Here is a 13,453-nt window from a genome sequence, read left to right as displayed (position 1 = left end):
TACCTACATCTCAACATTTAGGAAGAAGAAAGCATTTGATGAAGCGACTGTTGAGAGTCTCCTCCCAAGCTCTCCAGACTCCATCCTGCCAGTCCTGGAGAATGCAGGGTGCTGAGCCTTGGGGAGTTCTGCCAGTTATTTTGCTTATTTAGATGCCTTACTATCAGAAGACGACACTGACAGCGACTTTTGAAAACTGGCGACTAAGAGAATCCTAAAGATAGAGCCTACTGAAAAATGGTCTTTGCACCAAGAATGCAAGCCATCTTCTCCTGTCTGTGAGATAGTGCTCAGAAAGGATCTAATTACTGCTCTCACGGATTTGGCGACCACAGATAGAGAATACTCACCTGCCCAGTGGCTTTGCGGACAGTGGGGGAAACCTCAAGAATCAAGACCAGGGCTTATTAAGAAGTGATCAATCCACGTTTTCACATTGTGACTAATGTTTGGAGACTGATCAGGGTGAATGTGGACCAAAGCAAAGAAGTATCAAGACCTGGATTGATAATATATATATATATATATATATATATATATATATATATATATACACACACACACACACAAACACACACACATAGATGTTTGACTATTTGCGTAACTGGCAAGTGACTCATTAGCCCACCCAGTAGTAACAAGACATGAGGAAGTCATTGAAATTAATTCTCCTTTGCTTCAAGGGGTCAGGGAAGAGAGCAGAAAAGGAAGACTTGTAAGTCAGGTACACAGTATAAATAAGAGCTGGTGGTGGGTGAGGTGAAAACTGCTCCATAAAGCAAGGTGCATGTTAGGAATAGGGACAGTGGAGCGTGCTGGTAAGCTCAGTCTTTGCTCCTGGCATTGTGGCATCTGGGGACCCCTCCCGTGTGGGGATCCAGCACTCTGTACTACTCACTACAGAAGTCAGAGGGATTTGAAGGGTCAGTGTGCAGTGTGAATTGAATACCAGTAACAAGATGCACCGCATAAGAATTTCATTTCATTCTGATGTAAGAACAGTTGTGCCACCCCGTGAGTTGTGACCTCTTACATCTGGGCTAGAAGTCCAGGGCAAGTGGATTGGTCTTTAAGGAGGTGACCTTGAGGACGGACCACTCCCTTTTCACATTTCACTGGCCCACACTAATTCCTAGCTGCAAGGGAGGCTGAGAAATGTAGTCTTCAGTTAGGTGGACCATGCCCAATAAATACTAAAAAGAAAGGAGAGAATAGTTCCTAAAGTGCAGTTAGGAGTTTTTGCGGCAAGGATATGTTGTGTCTCTAGGTAGCTGGATGTAAGCACATGACCTAGACTTAGACAAGATCAGTTCTACTGGGCGCTTTGGGTTGGAGACTTGGTCGTAGCTAAGGGAAGAGTATTTAGTTCCTGCCACCTTCTAAGCCCGATTCCTTCTGGGCCGCTTTCTGGTAGTAAATACCTCTCAGGACAGTGTGTGCAAACATTTCATGGCATGTGTTGAGAAATAGGATTTGTTGGGAAAGTTTATGAGCAAAGGGCCAGTGAGAAAAGGCACTCCTAGCCCCGGACCCTCATTATCCCCCTAAGGGGCACATGGGGGTAGGATTCTCTGGTGAACGTGCCACAGTACTTTGTTCTTACGGTTCCCCTTCTTAGGCAGTAGTCACCAGCACTCTCCGTGCAGAGAGTGTGCCTTGTTAGAAGGCACATTGCATTTGGGGTGCCTGTTGTTTGGAGGGATTGTTGGGGAAGGCCAGCCGCTGTTGGGATGTGTGGTTGTGGCAATTCTAGGTCCTCGCACCATGGAAACTCAGTTTGAGGACACCTCCTGCTGTACCCCCACTCAGGTCCTTCACTGCCCAGCTCCCAGGATTGCACTGGATGACCTGGCTTTTCAGACCACACCTCTCCACGTCTCCTACTGATTTTAGGAACTGACGACTCTTCTCCTAATAACTCATTTCTCTGCTTGTACGTGGAATTGGTTTCTATTTTGTACAACCATGATAATTGCCTCATAGACTATACCTAATTCAGGCAGACATGAAATTTAAACAATTGAATTATATAGTTTGGAACTGCGTTGGATTTCAAATAAAGTAACATATTCTTATTTCCATTTTATATGTGGAAGGCCCAGAGATATTCAGTAACTAATTATTGGTCATTTTCTCCACCAAATTTATGAGATGAAATGGTGTTTTAGTGCACACTGTCATGCCTTTTTTTTTAAACACCTCATACACATGCTTATTTGCAGGTACAAGTTATTAAGCATAGAGTAATCGACGCTTAATATGGCATGTTTATTTTTCTGGATGTTACTACATATTTAAAATCCCTGACATCTTTGTGCACACTCAGATATTGTGTAACTGCAGACTGGAATTAGATATAGGCAATGTAAGTCTTCCAGAATGGCCACACACTGATCTCATACTGCATACTTGGTCAATTGTCTGTGATGGCATAGGGTCATGATAAATTACCTACAAGCATGACCATGTTTCTTACCGTAAATTCCCATGCTCTCCAAAACAACAATCTGATACCCATTTACGGCTTCATTCAATGTCAATACAATTAGAAAGAGTAATAGTATCTTACATGTGATAAATAGATCAGCTTTCACAAAGGTTGCGGTTGACTTTAATTAGTACTTCTTATTTTTTTGTTCTTATATCTATTTTCTCTTCCCTTTACAAAGAGTCATTTGCCAGTGTCTTTCGACTTCCTGAACAGAAATTTGCGAATGACAGTTCCAGCTTCCATGCTGGTCTGTAGTGTGTCCTCACACTTGGGCGGGCATTCTCTCATTAGAATCAAAGAAAAATGTTAACATAACTTAAAAAAAATTAATGTTATTTATTGTTGAGAGAGACAGAGAGAGACAGACATGAGCGGGGGAGGGGGAGAGAGAGAGGCAGACCCAGAATCCGAAGCAGGCTCCAGGCTCGAGCTGTCAGCACAGAGCCCGACACGGGGCTCGAACCCATAACTGTGAGATCATGACCTGAGCCAAAGAAGGATGCTTGACTGACCGAGCCACCCAGGCACCCCAGCATAACTTAAATCTAGGACAAAATCTGAATGAAACTATGGTTAAACTAAGTTAATGCATAGATATTCAAAAAAAGTAAGTCAGAAAAAAATTGGGTAAAAATTACTATTATGTCACAATTATAGCATGGAAATCTGAGCCCTGTTATGACATTTAAATTTGTAGCAAAAGGTGTAATCCTCATGACCACGCACAGGAGGAATATGTTGGTTTTGTCAGATTTCTAGAACAAGAACTATTACATGTATCAGGTTTTATGCTGGCTCTTGCTAAAGCAAAAATGAATAGAGTATTCTTTGCCTTTGAGGAACTCACATACTAATGTGTGACAGAAACAAATACCTCTATAAATGTGAGTAGTGTTATAATAGAAAAATACAAAAACTCGAGTCAGGTAGGTAAAACCTCGGTACCTCTAACCAGGACAGGGGCAGTGGTGTAGTCAGGGGGTGTGATGCAGAGGGGAGAGAACAATACAAGTTAACTCCCACTCACAGTGAACCTGAAAACACACATTCAAAACTCATCAAGAAACCGAAGGCTAAGAAAGACAACAAGTATAATTGTGACACAGAGGATGCGTGTAAAATTAGGAAAAAATAATATGGCCAAAGGGTGCTTTACACGACGAAGCAAACCAGCAAGTTGAAAATGAAGGGATGCAAAGAAATACACCCTTCTGTTACTTTCAAAACAGCTGGTGCTGCAAAATTAATCCTAGACCAGTTGGCGTCTGGGGGAAAAAGAAAAAATCAAGGCGGGGGAGGGGGGGAAATGGCGAAAGTTTTCTAAAACATTAGTGCTGGTGAAGGAAGAGAAAAGCCAAGATCTACCGAGAAGATACTATCGTGATTTTGTATACATCTATTCACATAGCTTCAAAACCTAAGAAACTGAAAATGATAGAATTCAATGATGCAGTCATACCAGAAACTGGTAGATCAAGCAGGAACACATTGGTAAGTATGTAATTTAACAAAGTGAAGTAACACGCCCTAATAGACACTTACGAAATCAAGATTGCATGCGGTGGATGAAGAGTATCTACTATTCTTAAATACACAGAAAGCCATCTCCAAAAACGACTTTAAAGAATGAATAAAAATGAAACATTCTCTGTTGACAATACAGTGGGTCTGGAAATAAAGTAAAAGATTTTGAAATTTTTATGGATTTGGGAAAAGAAAAGCATCTTGAAATTAAACATTCGAGAAATGTCATAATGGCAGTTGACAAAATATTTTGAAATAAATGACAACGAGAATAATACTAAAGTAAGTAAAAGGAAGAATAAAAGCAGGAAAGAAAATAATGAAATATAAAATCAAGAAACAAAGAAAAGAACAAACGGTTCTTTGGCAGATCCAATTAATAGGGAAACTCCTAGCAAAACTAACCAAGACAGAAAGAGAAAAGGCGTTAAGTAAGTAATGTTAGCAACATAAAGGAGCCATAACCAGGTGGACCAGACATTTAAAAAGAACCAATGTGGCATACTAAAATCAGTGTTTTGAATGTATTTGAACCTAGCTGGCACAAATAATTTTGTGTGGTTTGAGCTGGTGAAACAAATAGCTACTCAATAAATTGAAAGAGTGATTGAGAATCCCCCGCCCCAGTGAAAAGGGGAGCCACGATTTGATTCATGACAAACGGAGTCTGTGAAATGGCAAAACAGTTCCCATAATGGACGTTAGTAAAATTAGAATATAAATACAGATTTTGAATGAGTGAATAATATTGCTACCATGTCATGGAGTCACTGGTTTCCCCTCATTACCCATGATTTCTGTCTTATTCTCACTGAGCTTCTAATGGACCGCCCATAAATTTCAGCAGCGCACGTCCTGTCCCATAGGACTTCAATGACTCGGGGAGCTCTTCTTGTGGCTCTGCTTTGCATCGTTGTGTCTGTGGGCATGTACAGTTCCATCAGCTGGCCTGCAGCCTGGCTGGGGTGGCCCCCCATAACCCCCACAGCCACCCTCCCCCTGCAAAGCCCAACGTAGTGCTTCCCCCAGAAGTGTGAGATCAAATGGAAGGCTGAGAGGATGCACGGCCATCACCTCTTGCCCCGCAGAGACCAGCAGTCATGAGCTATGACCTTACAGAGTCAGTCCCTGCTGCCTGCAGCCCCAGTTGGCACACTGACATGGTCAAGGGCAGACAGGCAGAGAGCTTCGCCTCCCTCTGTTGTGCCACAGCTCAGGTTTCAGCCTTCCAAATATAAGGTGTTCCCGGGGGTCCCAGAGCACACCCACCTTCCCTGCAGAGTGCTCTTGGCCTGAGGCACTCAGTCCCTCCTGGATCACTACCATTCTTTCCGTGTGTGTTTTCTCAGGAAACCTGAAAACACGTTTATTTCAAAAGAACAAATTGGAGAAAATAGGTGAGTGACTATTTCGTGTCTGTGTTGACACTTTTACTCTAACTTTTAGGTTTGTTTCAGATGGAATAAGTTGTGGGCATTGTTTGTAGTTGGATATTTAGTATTTCTTGCTTTTCCAAACAAATATACACATTGCATTTTCTGGCTTATTGTAGTATATTTGATTACGGTTTTGTGTAAACTTTTTCTTGTCGGATATTTATTGCACAGTAAATTGTGTTGCTTTGCAAAATATATATATATATATATATATATATATATATATATATATATGGAAAAAAAGAAAAGAAGTCCCATGTGATTAATGTCCTCTCTTCCCCGTCACTGTTCTAGAGTCTCACTGGTGCTTGTTTACAGGGAGAAGAATGGCATCAGTTCCCTCCATTGGTTGCCTGCTGGCCAGAAATCAGTATTATCGAAGTAAGTTACTATCGTCCCTAGAGGATACTCCTAGAGAATGTGATTTAAGGTGATGTTTGTGAGATGTTATTAACCTATGTGTCATGTCCTGGTCAGAATTTAAGGAACAAGACTGGATGACTGTTTGTGACAGTGAGGAAAATGGGAATAGAACTCATTCCAGACTTCTCTCGAATCAATGTGGTCAAGGTTTATCTCTTTGTTTTAACTCTGTGACATTAGATCACGTTGATGCAACCATTAACTCTTAAAATAAGTGAAAATAAGTGCATATTTCATAATTGCTTTAATTTCATGTATCGTACACTTGATTTGTACATTAAAAGCTGATAATTTTACATAAATAAAATACTGTTTATTCCTGAGAAAAGAAGGGATAGCATGACTCTGCTTGAAGGATATTTTAAATTTCCATATTCTGCTATGGATAATAGGTCAGCTTCTATTTGGCCAGTTTGGTTTTTATTGATCTACCCATCTGTGAATATTCATAGCTGAATAGAAAATTGTAACTTACTAAAGAAAATTCAGAAATTCCATAGAATGAAACGATCATATCAGGAACAAATGATCATTTATTGAAAATACGTCCACAAGTAGAAAATTCTTATTTCAATGATTGTTTGTAGATGAAAGTTGGAGAGGCCTATTGATTTATTCTTTTTCAAAATGTTTAAACTATGCCCATTTATTTAATGTTATTATATCCATAGAAGTTATTTTTATATTCTGATCTTTTAAAAGACTTATAGGTTTAAAATAAAAGTACGATAAAGTAAATAAAATGTTTAGTCTTTAAAAATAATTCCTTTGGGGTACCTGGGTAGCTCAGTACGTTAAGTGTCTGGCTTCTTCAGCTCAGGTCATGATGTTGCAGTTCATTAGTTCAAGCCCCACGTCAGGCTCTGTGCTGACAGCTCAAAGCCTGGAGTCTGCTTTGGATTCTGTCTTCCTCTCTGCCACTCCCCTGCTCACGCTCTGTCTCTCTCTCAAAAGTAAACGTTAAAAAATTAAAAATAATTCCTTTATTTCTTAAAATCTAACTTTTGCAGAATATTTAGATATGTAATATTTGTAGGATATTTAAATATGTAATATTTCTAATGTAGAATATTTCCAATATTTATTGTTAACTTTATACTAACATAGTGATGACTTTTATATTTAAATTTTTTTTTAATGTTTATTTATTTTTGACAGAGACAGAGACAGAGCATGGGGGGGGGGGGCGGGTGGCGGTAGAGAGAGAGGGAGACACAGAATCTGAAGCAGGCTCCAGGCTCTGAGCCGTCAGCACAGAGCCCGACACGGGGCTCGAACTCACAGACTGCGAAATCATGACCTGAGCTGAAGTTGGACGCTCAACTGACTGAGCCACCCAGGCACCCCAAATGCTGACTTTTATATTTTAAATGCTACATCTATATCTATGGAGGGATTGAGAGACAGAGTTATCCACCATAGAAAGGAATATACCTTATTAATAGAAAATGTAAGAGCATGCTATGAGTCCATTGGTCTTCCCAGTAGCTCCCTTCCAGGCTTGGTCTGGTGGTAGGCATGACCCATGGAAATCAACCAGAACTTGCCCTCCAGAAAATCACGAAGAAATCCCGGGAAATTCGCAAGGGAAAAAGACAAGGATAGCTTGACCATGTCTTAAGAGAGCAGAAGTACTCAGATAATGCAGCTAAAGCAGAAGGCAACTAATGAGAAAAAGTCTATGCAGATAAGAGACAAATGATGACTCTTTGGAAAACCTGGGTGCTATGCCAGCTAGGTGTATCGCAAGCTCTATGGTCAAAATTTTCCGGCACAAACAGTCACATGTTATGGCATATCCTTACGAAACTATCTTACACTTAAAAAAAAAAAAAAGTAATACGCCTTTTTCTGGAAGTCTTTTTGACTCATTGACAAGTTAATCAATTTTAATTCATGAACTCATGATCCAGGAGTAAATTATTTCAAAACATGCTGCTTTGCTACTTCAGAGTCTATGCATAAACAATATATCTGTGTTTGCCAATTCTTTCTTTGTTTACTGATTGTTTCCTACAGAGGCCAGCATTTCTTCAGTTAGCTCTTTAAGCGGCTCTGATTCTGTTAACGTCATACCTGATGACAAATCCCAACAAGGTATTTATTTCTTATCAGCATCATCCTCATGATTCTCCTTTGTTTTTAACCTTTCAAATGTGTTTGGTAAGGAGATAATGTGACCTTTATTTGATAGAGTTACCAAAAGTGGCAGAATCCGACTGGTGGTTTAAATCCTTTTTCCATTCTGAACCGGAGCTTTCAGATGTAAGAAGAAAAGATCTGTCTGCTAGTAGGTACGTTTTAGGTTTTGTTTGTTTGTTTTCTGATAAACGTTTTGTATTTGCTCTTACATGAAACAATATAAATGTAGGTGGTAATTACGATGTTAACCAATCAAGATAAAGCATAGTTGTTTCTTGAGAGTGGTGAAGGCTTCACTCTAAAGCATACTTGAGGCATTGAGATGCATAAGACATTTGCCCTTCCCCCCCATTTTGTTAACAGTTAGCCAAATCACCAGTACTCTTTCTAATACTGTCACTAAAGAGAAATTGAAAAGCCATGTGCCAACTTCTACCATGGTTTAGGGAAAATAGATTGGGAATCAGAGGCAAGGTTCTAAATTTGTTTCTCCAATACCTTCAGGAAACAAATAACAATTATCTACTCCAGTGAAAAGGAAACATGGCTCCCTGGAGAAATAGTTGGTTCCAGACAGGAAAGGACAAGGAAAAAAAATGAGCCTGGCCCATCTTATGGTGTGAAAGAGAAAGAAAGGCTCAAAACATGACGTAGTATGTCAAAATGACACAGGAACCAATTGGCCAAATCTGGGACAATTTATTACATCCAAGGATTATCCATGGATGCTAAAATAAATGGAGACCAGTATGAAAAATTAGGTCTTCTCAGAGTGTCTCCCCCAAAATACTTATTAATTACAAAGAGGAAAATTAGTAAATTTCCAATGGAGAAAACTATCAGATACAACCTTAACAAAGCAAACAGAAAAACAATGATTTAATTGCTGTCCTAGACAACCTGCTTTAGTCCCACTGCTGGTTTTGATTGGCCTCTGTGTGGCACCAATTTCTAAATAGGAGATTGAATTGGTGGGTTTGCGTTCAAGTGTTTCTACACATTTTGAACCCTAACACACTGAGTAGTATAGTTTTTATTCTAATGGGTTCTAAAATACTTATTTTTTTAGACGCTTGACTATGACTAGCTACTGGATGGAATAAAAAGAGTAAATTATAATGGATTTCATGTGTCCTAATGTTAATATATAAAGATTTTGATGAATATTTTACATATGATAAATTTGAAATAGAATCAATTATATATTGACACACTTAAAAATCAAAGACAGAGAAATCAAATGAGGCTGCTTGTTGAAAACATGTATTTTTTACTCTCTTTATCAAGTATATTAATTTGAATTATCTAGGTAACTTTCATTTATTTTTCCACTTTACTTTGACTACGAAGACAATGTAATGTACGGGTAAGCATTTCTCAGCTCTTTGTGTATAGCAATTCGGTGAACGCCGTCATAATATCTCACCACTTTACGCAGCTCTCATAGTTGATTCTGATGATCCAGAAGATCCTGCCTGCTGAGCTGCTGTTATCTGTGAAGCACACCTTTCAGTACTAAGCTATTCCAGGTGACTTTCCTTCATTATAGGAAGACAGAAACCTGCTGGAGTTCCCATTTCCCAGACAGGATCTGCAGACACCCAGACAGCGAAAGTTTAGGCAGTTTCCTCAAAACACAGACGATTGTGCAAGTGGCATCAGCAACGTGGAGACTATCGAGAAGCATGGCTTTGAAAAGTAACGAGTCTTCAAATGTAGTGACTTGTGTGAAATAAACTTTTCCTTACCCATGTGATTTTTCAAAGAGTGTTTAAAAGTTGTTATTTTCAATTTTCCAAAAAATTCTTAGACTCTTTATATGTCTGTCAAATGATTATGTCTTAAAAGTGAAGCGTTGTGCCTAATGATGGTCGGAAGGGCGTTGTACTCACAAATGTAGAGAACAGTTGCAAAACTGTACTTTTAATCATGAACATTGGAAATAGAAAACACACCCATAGATACATCACCTGTTACAAATAGATTACTGCAGGGGCGCCTGGGTGGTTCGGGAGGTTAAGCGTCCAACTCTTGATTTTGACTCAGATTATGATCTCATGATTTGTGTGATTGAGCCCCACATCGGGCTCTATGCTGTCAGTACAGAGATTCTCTCTCTCTCTATCTGCCTCTCAAAATAAATAAATAAACATTAAACATTTTTGAAAAATATATCACTGTATACATAACTAATTGGTTATTGTGTAGACTTTAAATTTCATAATTTTAAATAATATTTAACAATATGGAAAATCATGATAGAAAGTTGAGTAAAAAAGGAGAATAATTTATATGTGATATGATTTTAGTTGTTAGAAATGTACATATTCATAATAATAGTTTCAAAGGAAATACACCAAAATGGTAACAGTGGGTGTTTCTGGAGATGGGATTATAGGTGATTTTCATTTTCTTCTTTATATTTTTCTGTGTCTTCAAATTTTCTAATATGATAAGTTTTGTGTCTAATTAGAAAATAATGAGTGATTGGTCACATTTCATGAATATGAGTATTTCCTACATCGGCTAGAATAGTCCCTACTTTCCTCAATATGGGGTAGATAATACCAAGACTTGCAGTTGAAAAGTTTCTGTATACTGCTTGTAAATATTTTTCAATGTGAAATGTGAGGCTTCAGAAATTTGGGGTGGTTTGGGGCACCTGGGTGGCTCAGTTGGTTAAGCGTCTGACTTCGGCTCAGGTCATGATCTCGCGGTCCGTGAGTTTGAGCCCCATGTCGGCCTCTGTGCTGACAGCTCAGAGCCTGGAGCCTGTTTCAGATTCTGTGTCTCCCTCTCTCTCTCTGCCCCTCCCCTGCTCATGCTCTGTCTCTGCTCCATCTCTCTCTCAAAAATGAATAAACGTTAAAAAAAATTAAAAGAAAAAGAAATTCAGGGTGGTGAATTCACTAAGAGGTCAATGTCACTAGTTTTATGTGACTATTGTTGCATTAAACACCCTGTAGAGCACACATGGTTGTTGGTAAAACTGTCTTCCTGCCCAACTGTGTTAACATGAGAAAAAATATCAGGACTGACCATTTACTGTGCTGGAGACAACTGAACAATTTTTTCCTACTCTTTCCAAATGGGACATGCATTCCCTCAATTTTGTGTGTCTCTATCACTTTGCTGTCAATGAAGGGACTCATATGTCACTGTGGCCCAGTAGCACCCCATTATTTACACATTACTGCTTTTCTGGTGTTGCCCGCCTATGCATTTTATGTATTTGTAGAGACTAATGACATGTCTGGGCTCTGTATTTCATTTGGCTTTACTGAAAAATTAAATTACAGGGATTGAAGACCAAGTGTTTTTTTCTAAAGTTAGGGAAAAATGTGATGAGACTAACATGGTAAATTGTGGGAGGTTTTGTTTTTACTTTAAGATTATCAACAAATTCTTTTTTTCTTGGACACTTGGTATATGTGTGAACAGATTGCTTGTTTAGGTTATTCGATGAATTTCCTCAAATATGTTATCAAGTTGACATTTGCTTTGTTCACCAAGAAATATAATGTTCATTAAATTATATTTTGCCTATGCATTTGTATATTTTGAATGTGTCAAAATTACTGCTTTTATATTAGTTTGACCGGTGTTACTGCTGCTGAAAGTTGTTATCGTTTAAAGTAGTTGGATTTTACACAATATTTTAGTCAAATATAATGAGCATATATAGTTATTAAGCATTTTAGAGTGGCTAATAATGCACATATATATGTGAGAATGGATGGGTAGAGAGATAGAAAGAGAGGGAGATAGACAGGGATCCTAAAAAATAAATATATGAGGAATCTTTCAGAAAAGTAACATTAAAATGAATTAAAAGATGATTAAAGATTGAAATAATTCTTATGTGCTATCCCAGGGTTTCTACAAAATGAGAATGATATAAATAAAGAGAACAAAACATCTTCCAGTTAATTGCTTCTAATGTAATTTTCCTACAATTCAGACACTTTGAGGCTGTGTTTGAAAAGTACTTCACACATAGATCTCAGTATAGCTGTGTTATTTTAGTTAAAACACCTCCTGCCTGGCTTTGCTGCTTAATGGTTAGATAATAAATAGTGAGGGCTAAATATATTTTAAGAGTGTCATAACTCCCTATAACTTGAGATGTGCTATGACCATTCTAATTTAATATTATGAAATGTTATTTGACTTGGCTGTATTAAATGCAACTAGGTTTTGGCAATTTTTGCTCAGGTTCTGTGAAATTATATGTTACGATTCCAGTAATTTGTTGAGATATGATTTTGATAGCAGATTCCCAGTTATTGACCCTGTATCTTCTACAGATAAAACCACCAAGAGCCAATTCATCAATTCTCACTAGAGTTAAAGACCTCTAGCTGGATTTTAAACCTACTTGGTGCTTCATACATTACGAAGAAGCTTGGGTCGTAAGGAACAAAATTCAAGAATTCCATTTGCCTATTAAAAAGGGATGATGGAAAAATAATTGTTAAGTTGAACGGAGTAGCTAAACTTCTAGTTTAGATTTTATTTTTTTATAATTTTTGGGTGGACCCACTTATTTTCTTTCCCACTGGCATTATCCAAAAACCCAGACTTTTGTCATTTCTCCCAAGGAAAAGGGCCATGACATCGTATGGTCTACCTGCAGTCTTTGTTAGGTCTCTCCAATTGAATGTCCTCTACAGATCGGTCACAATCATCTAACAAAACACAGATCTGCAATCCTCTTCTGTGAATACACATTAACACTAGCTCGCCCATGGTATTCAATAATTCCATTATGTTCAGGGTAAAGTCACGACTCACACAACACCTGCCCCCTCCCACACACACACATGGTATCCTAACCCATGCAGATCTGATCTCCATAGCAAGTCTCATATCTCGCTCCCCAAAGCTTCCTGTGTTCCAGCTACATCAGATTTCTTTCAGTTTCTCACATACGTCAGCTTCTCTCTTGCCACAGGGTCTTTCTCCAGCCTCTTCTCTCAGCTTGGACTCTACTCATCTTTTAAATATGGGCTCAAAGCTCTTCCTCAGAGAAAATGTCTCCAATCCACTTACGAGATTAGATTTTTCATTATAAGCTCTCATAGCCTCTATTTCTCTCCTCACTAGCTTTTATCTCACTTATAATGGTACACTTGTTTGTCGAGTTGTTTGTTTTCCCCACTGCACGATAAACTACACCAGGGCAAGGACCATGTTTGCTCTGCTCAACATTTTATACCCAGCTTCTGACATTTCAGCAAATATGGGTCAAATGGATGACAATGGTTCTTGAGCGAGGGCTGGCCCCTCTCTCAAGAAGTGTTACATTTTGGCAAAGAAAAGCAAGCGCTAAATCAAAAAAGACAGTGTTTTTCCAACAGTGGCCAGCTCTGCAAAGGAAATGAAGTGCTTGTGTTGGAGAGTGACGGAGGGAGGACAAGAGGCTGAGGGAAGGTTG

The 13,453-nt window shown here is 38.7% G+C and overlaps 1 protein-coding gene and 1 pseudogene across 1 annotated transcript; both read left to right on the top strand.

The window, feature by feature from the left end:
- Positions 1 to 3,794: 3,794 nt before the first annotated feature.
- On the top strand, positions 3,795 to 11,572 carry PPDPFL (pancreatic progenitor cell differentiation and proliferation factor like). The gene is made up of 5 exons (XM_015080283.3): positions 3,795 to 5,412; positions 5,770 to 5,832; positions 7,894 to 7,971; positions 8,069 to 8,168; positions 9,455 to 11,572. Exons 2-5 carry the CDS (start codon positions 5,778 to 5,780, stop codon positions 9,465 to 9,467), a joined length of 246 nt encoding a protein of 81 aa, XP_014935769.1. The 5' UTR covers positions 3,795 to 5,412; positions 5,770 to 5,777; the 3' UTR covers positions 9,468 to 11,572.
- On the top strand, positions 7,082 to 7,887 carry LOC106982121 (small EDRK-rich factor 1-like; annotated as a pseudogene).
- Positions 11,573 to 13,453: the final 1,881 nt, after the last annotated feature.

This window comes from Acinonyx jubatus, chromosome F2 (genome assembly GCF_027475565.1).
Source record: "Acinonyx jubatus isolate Ajub_Pintada_27869175 chromosome F2, VMU_Ajub_asm_v1.0, whole genome shotgun sequence".
NCBI classification, from domain to species: Eukaryota; Metazoa; Chordata; class Mammalia; order Carnivora; family Felidae; genus Acinonyx; species Acinonyx jubatus.
The sequence above is the reverse complement of the archived record's forward strand: the minus strand, read 5'-3'. Positions and strand labels throughout refer to the sequence as shown.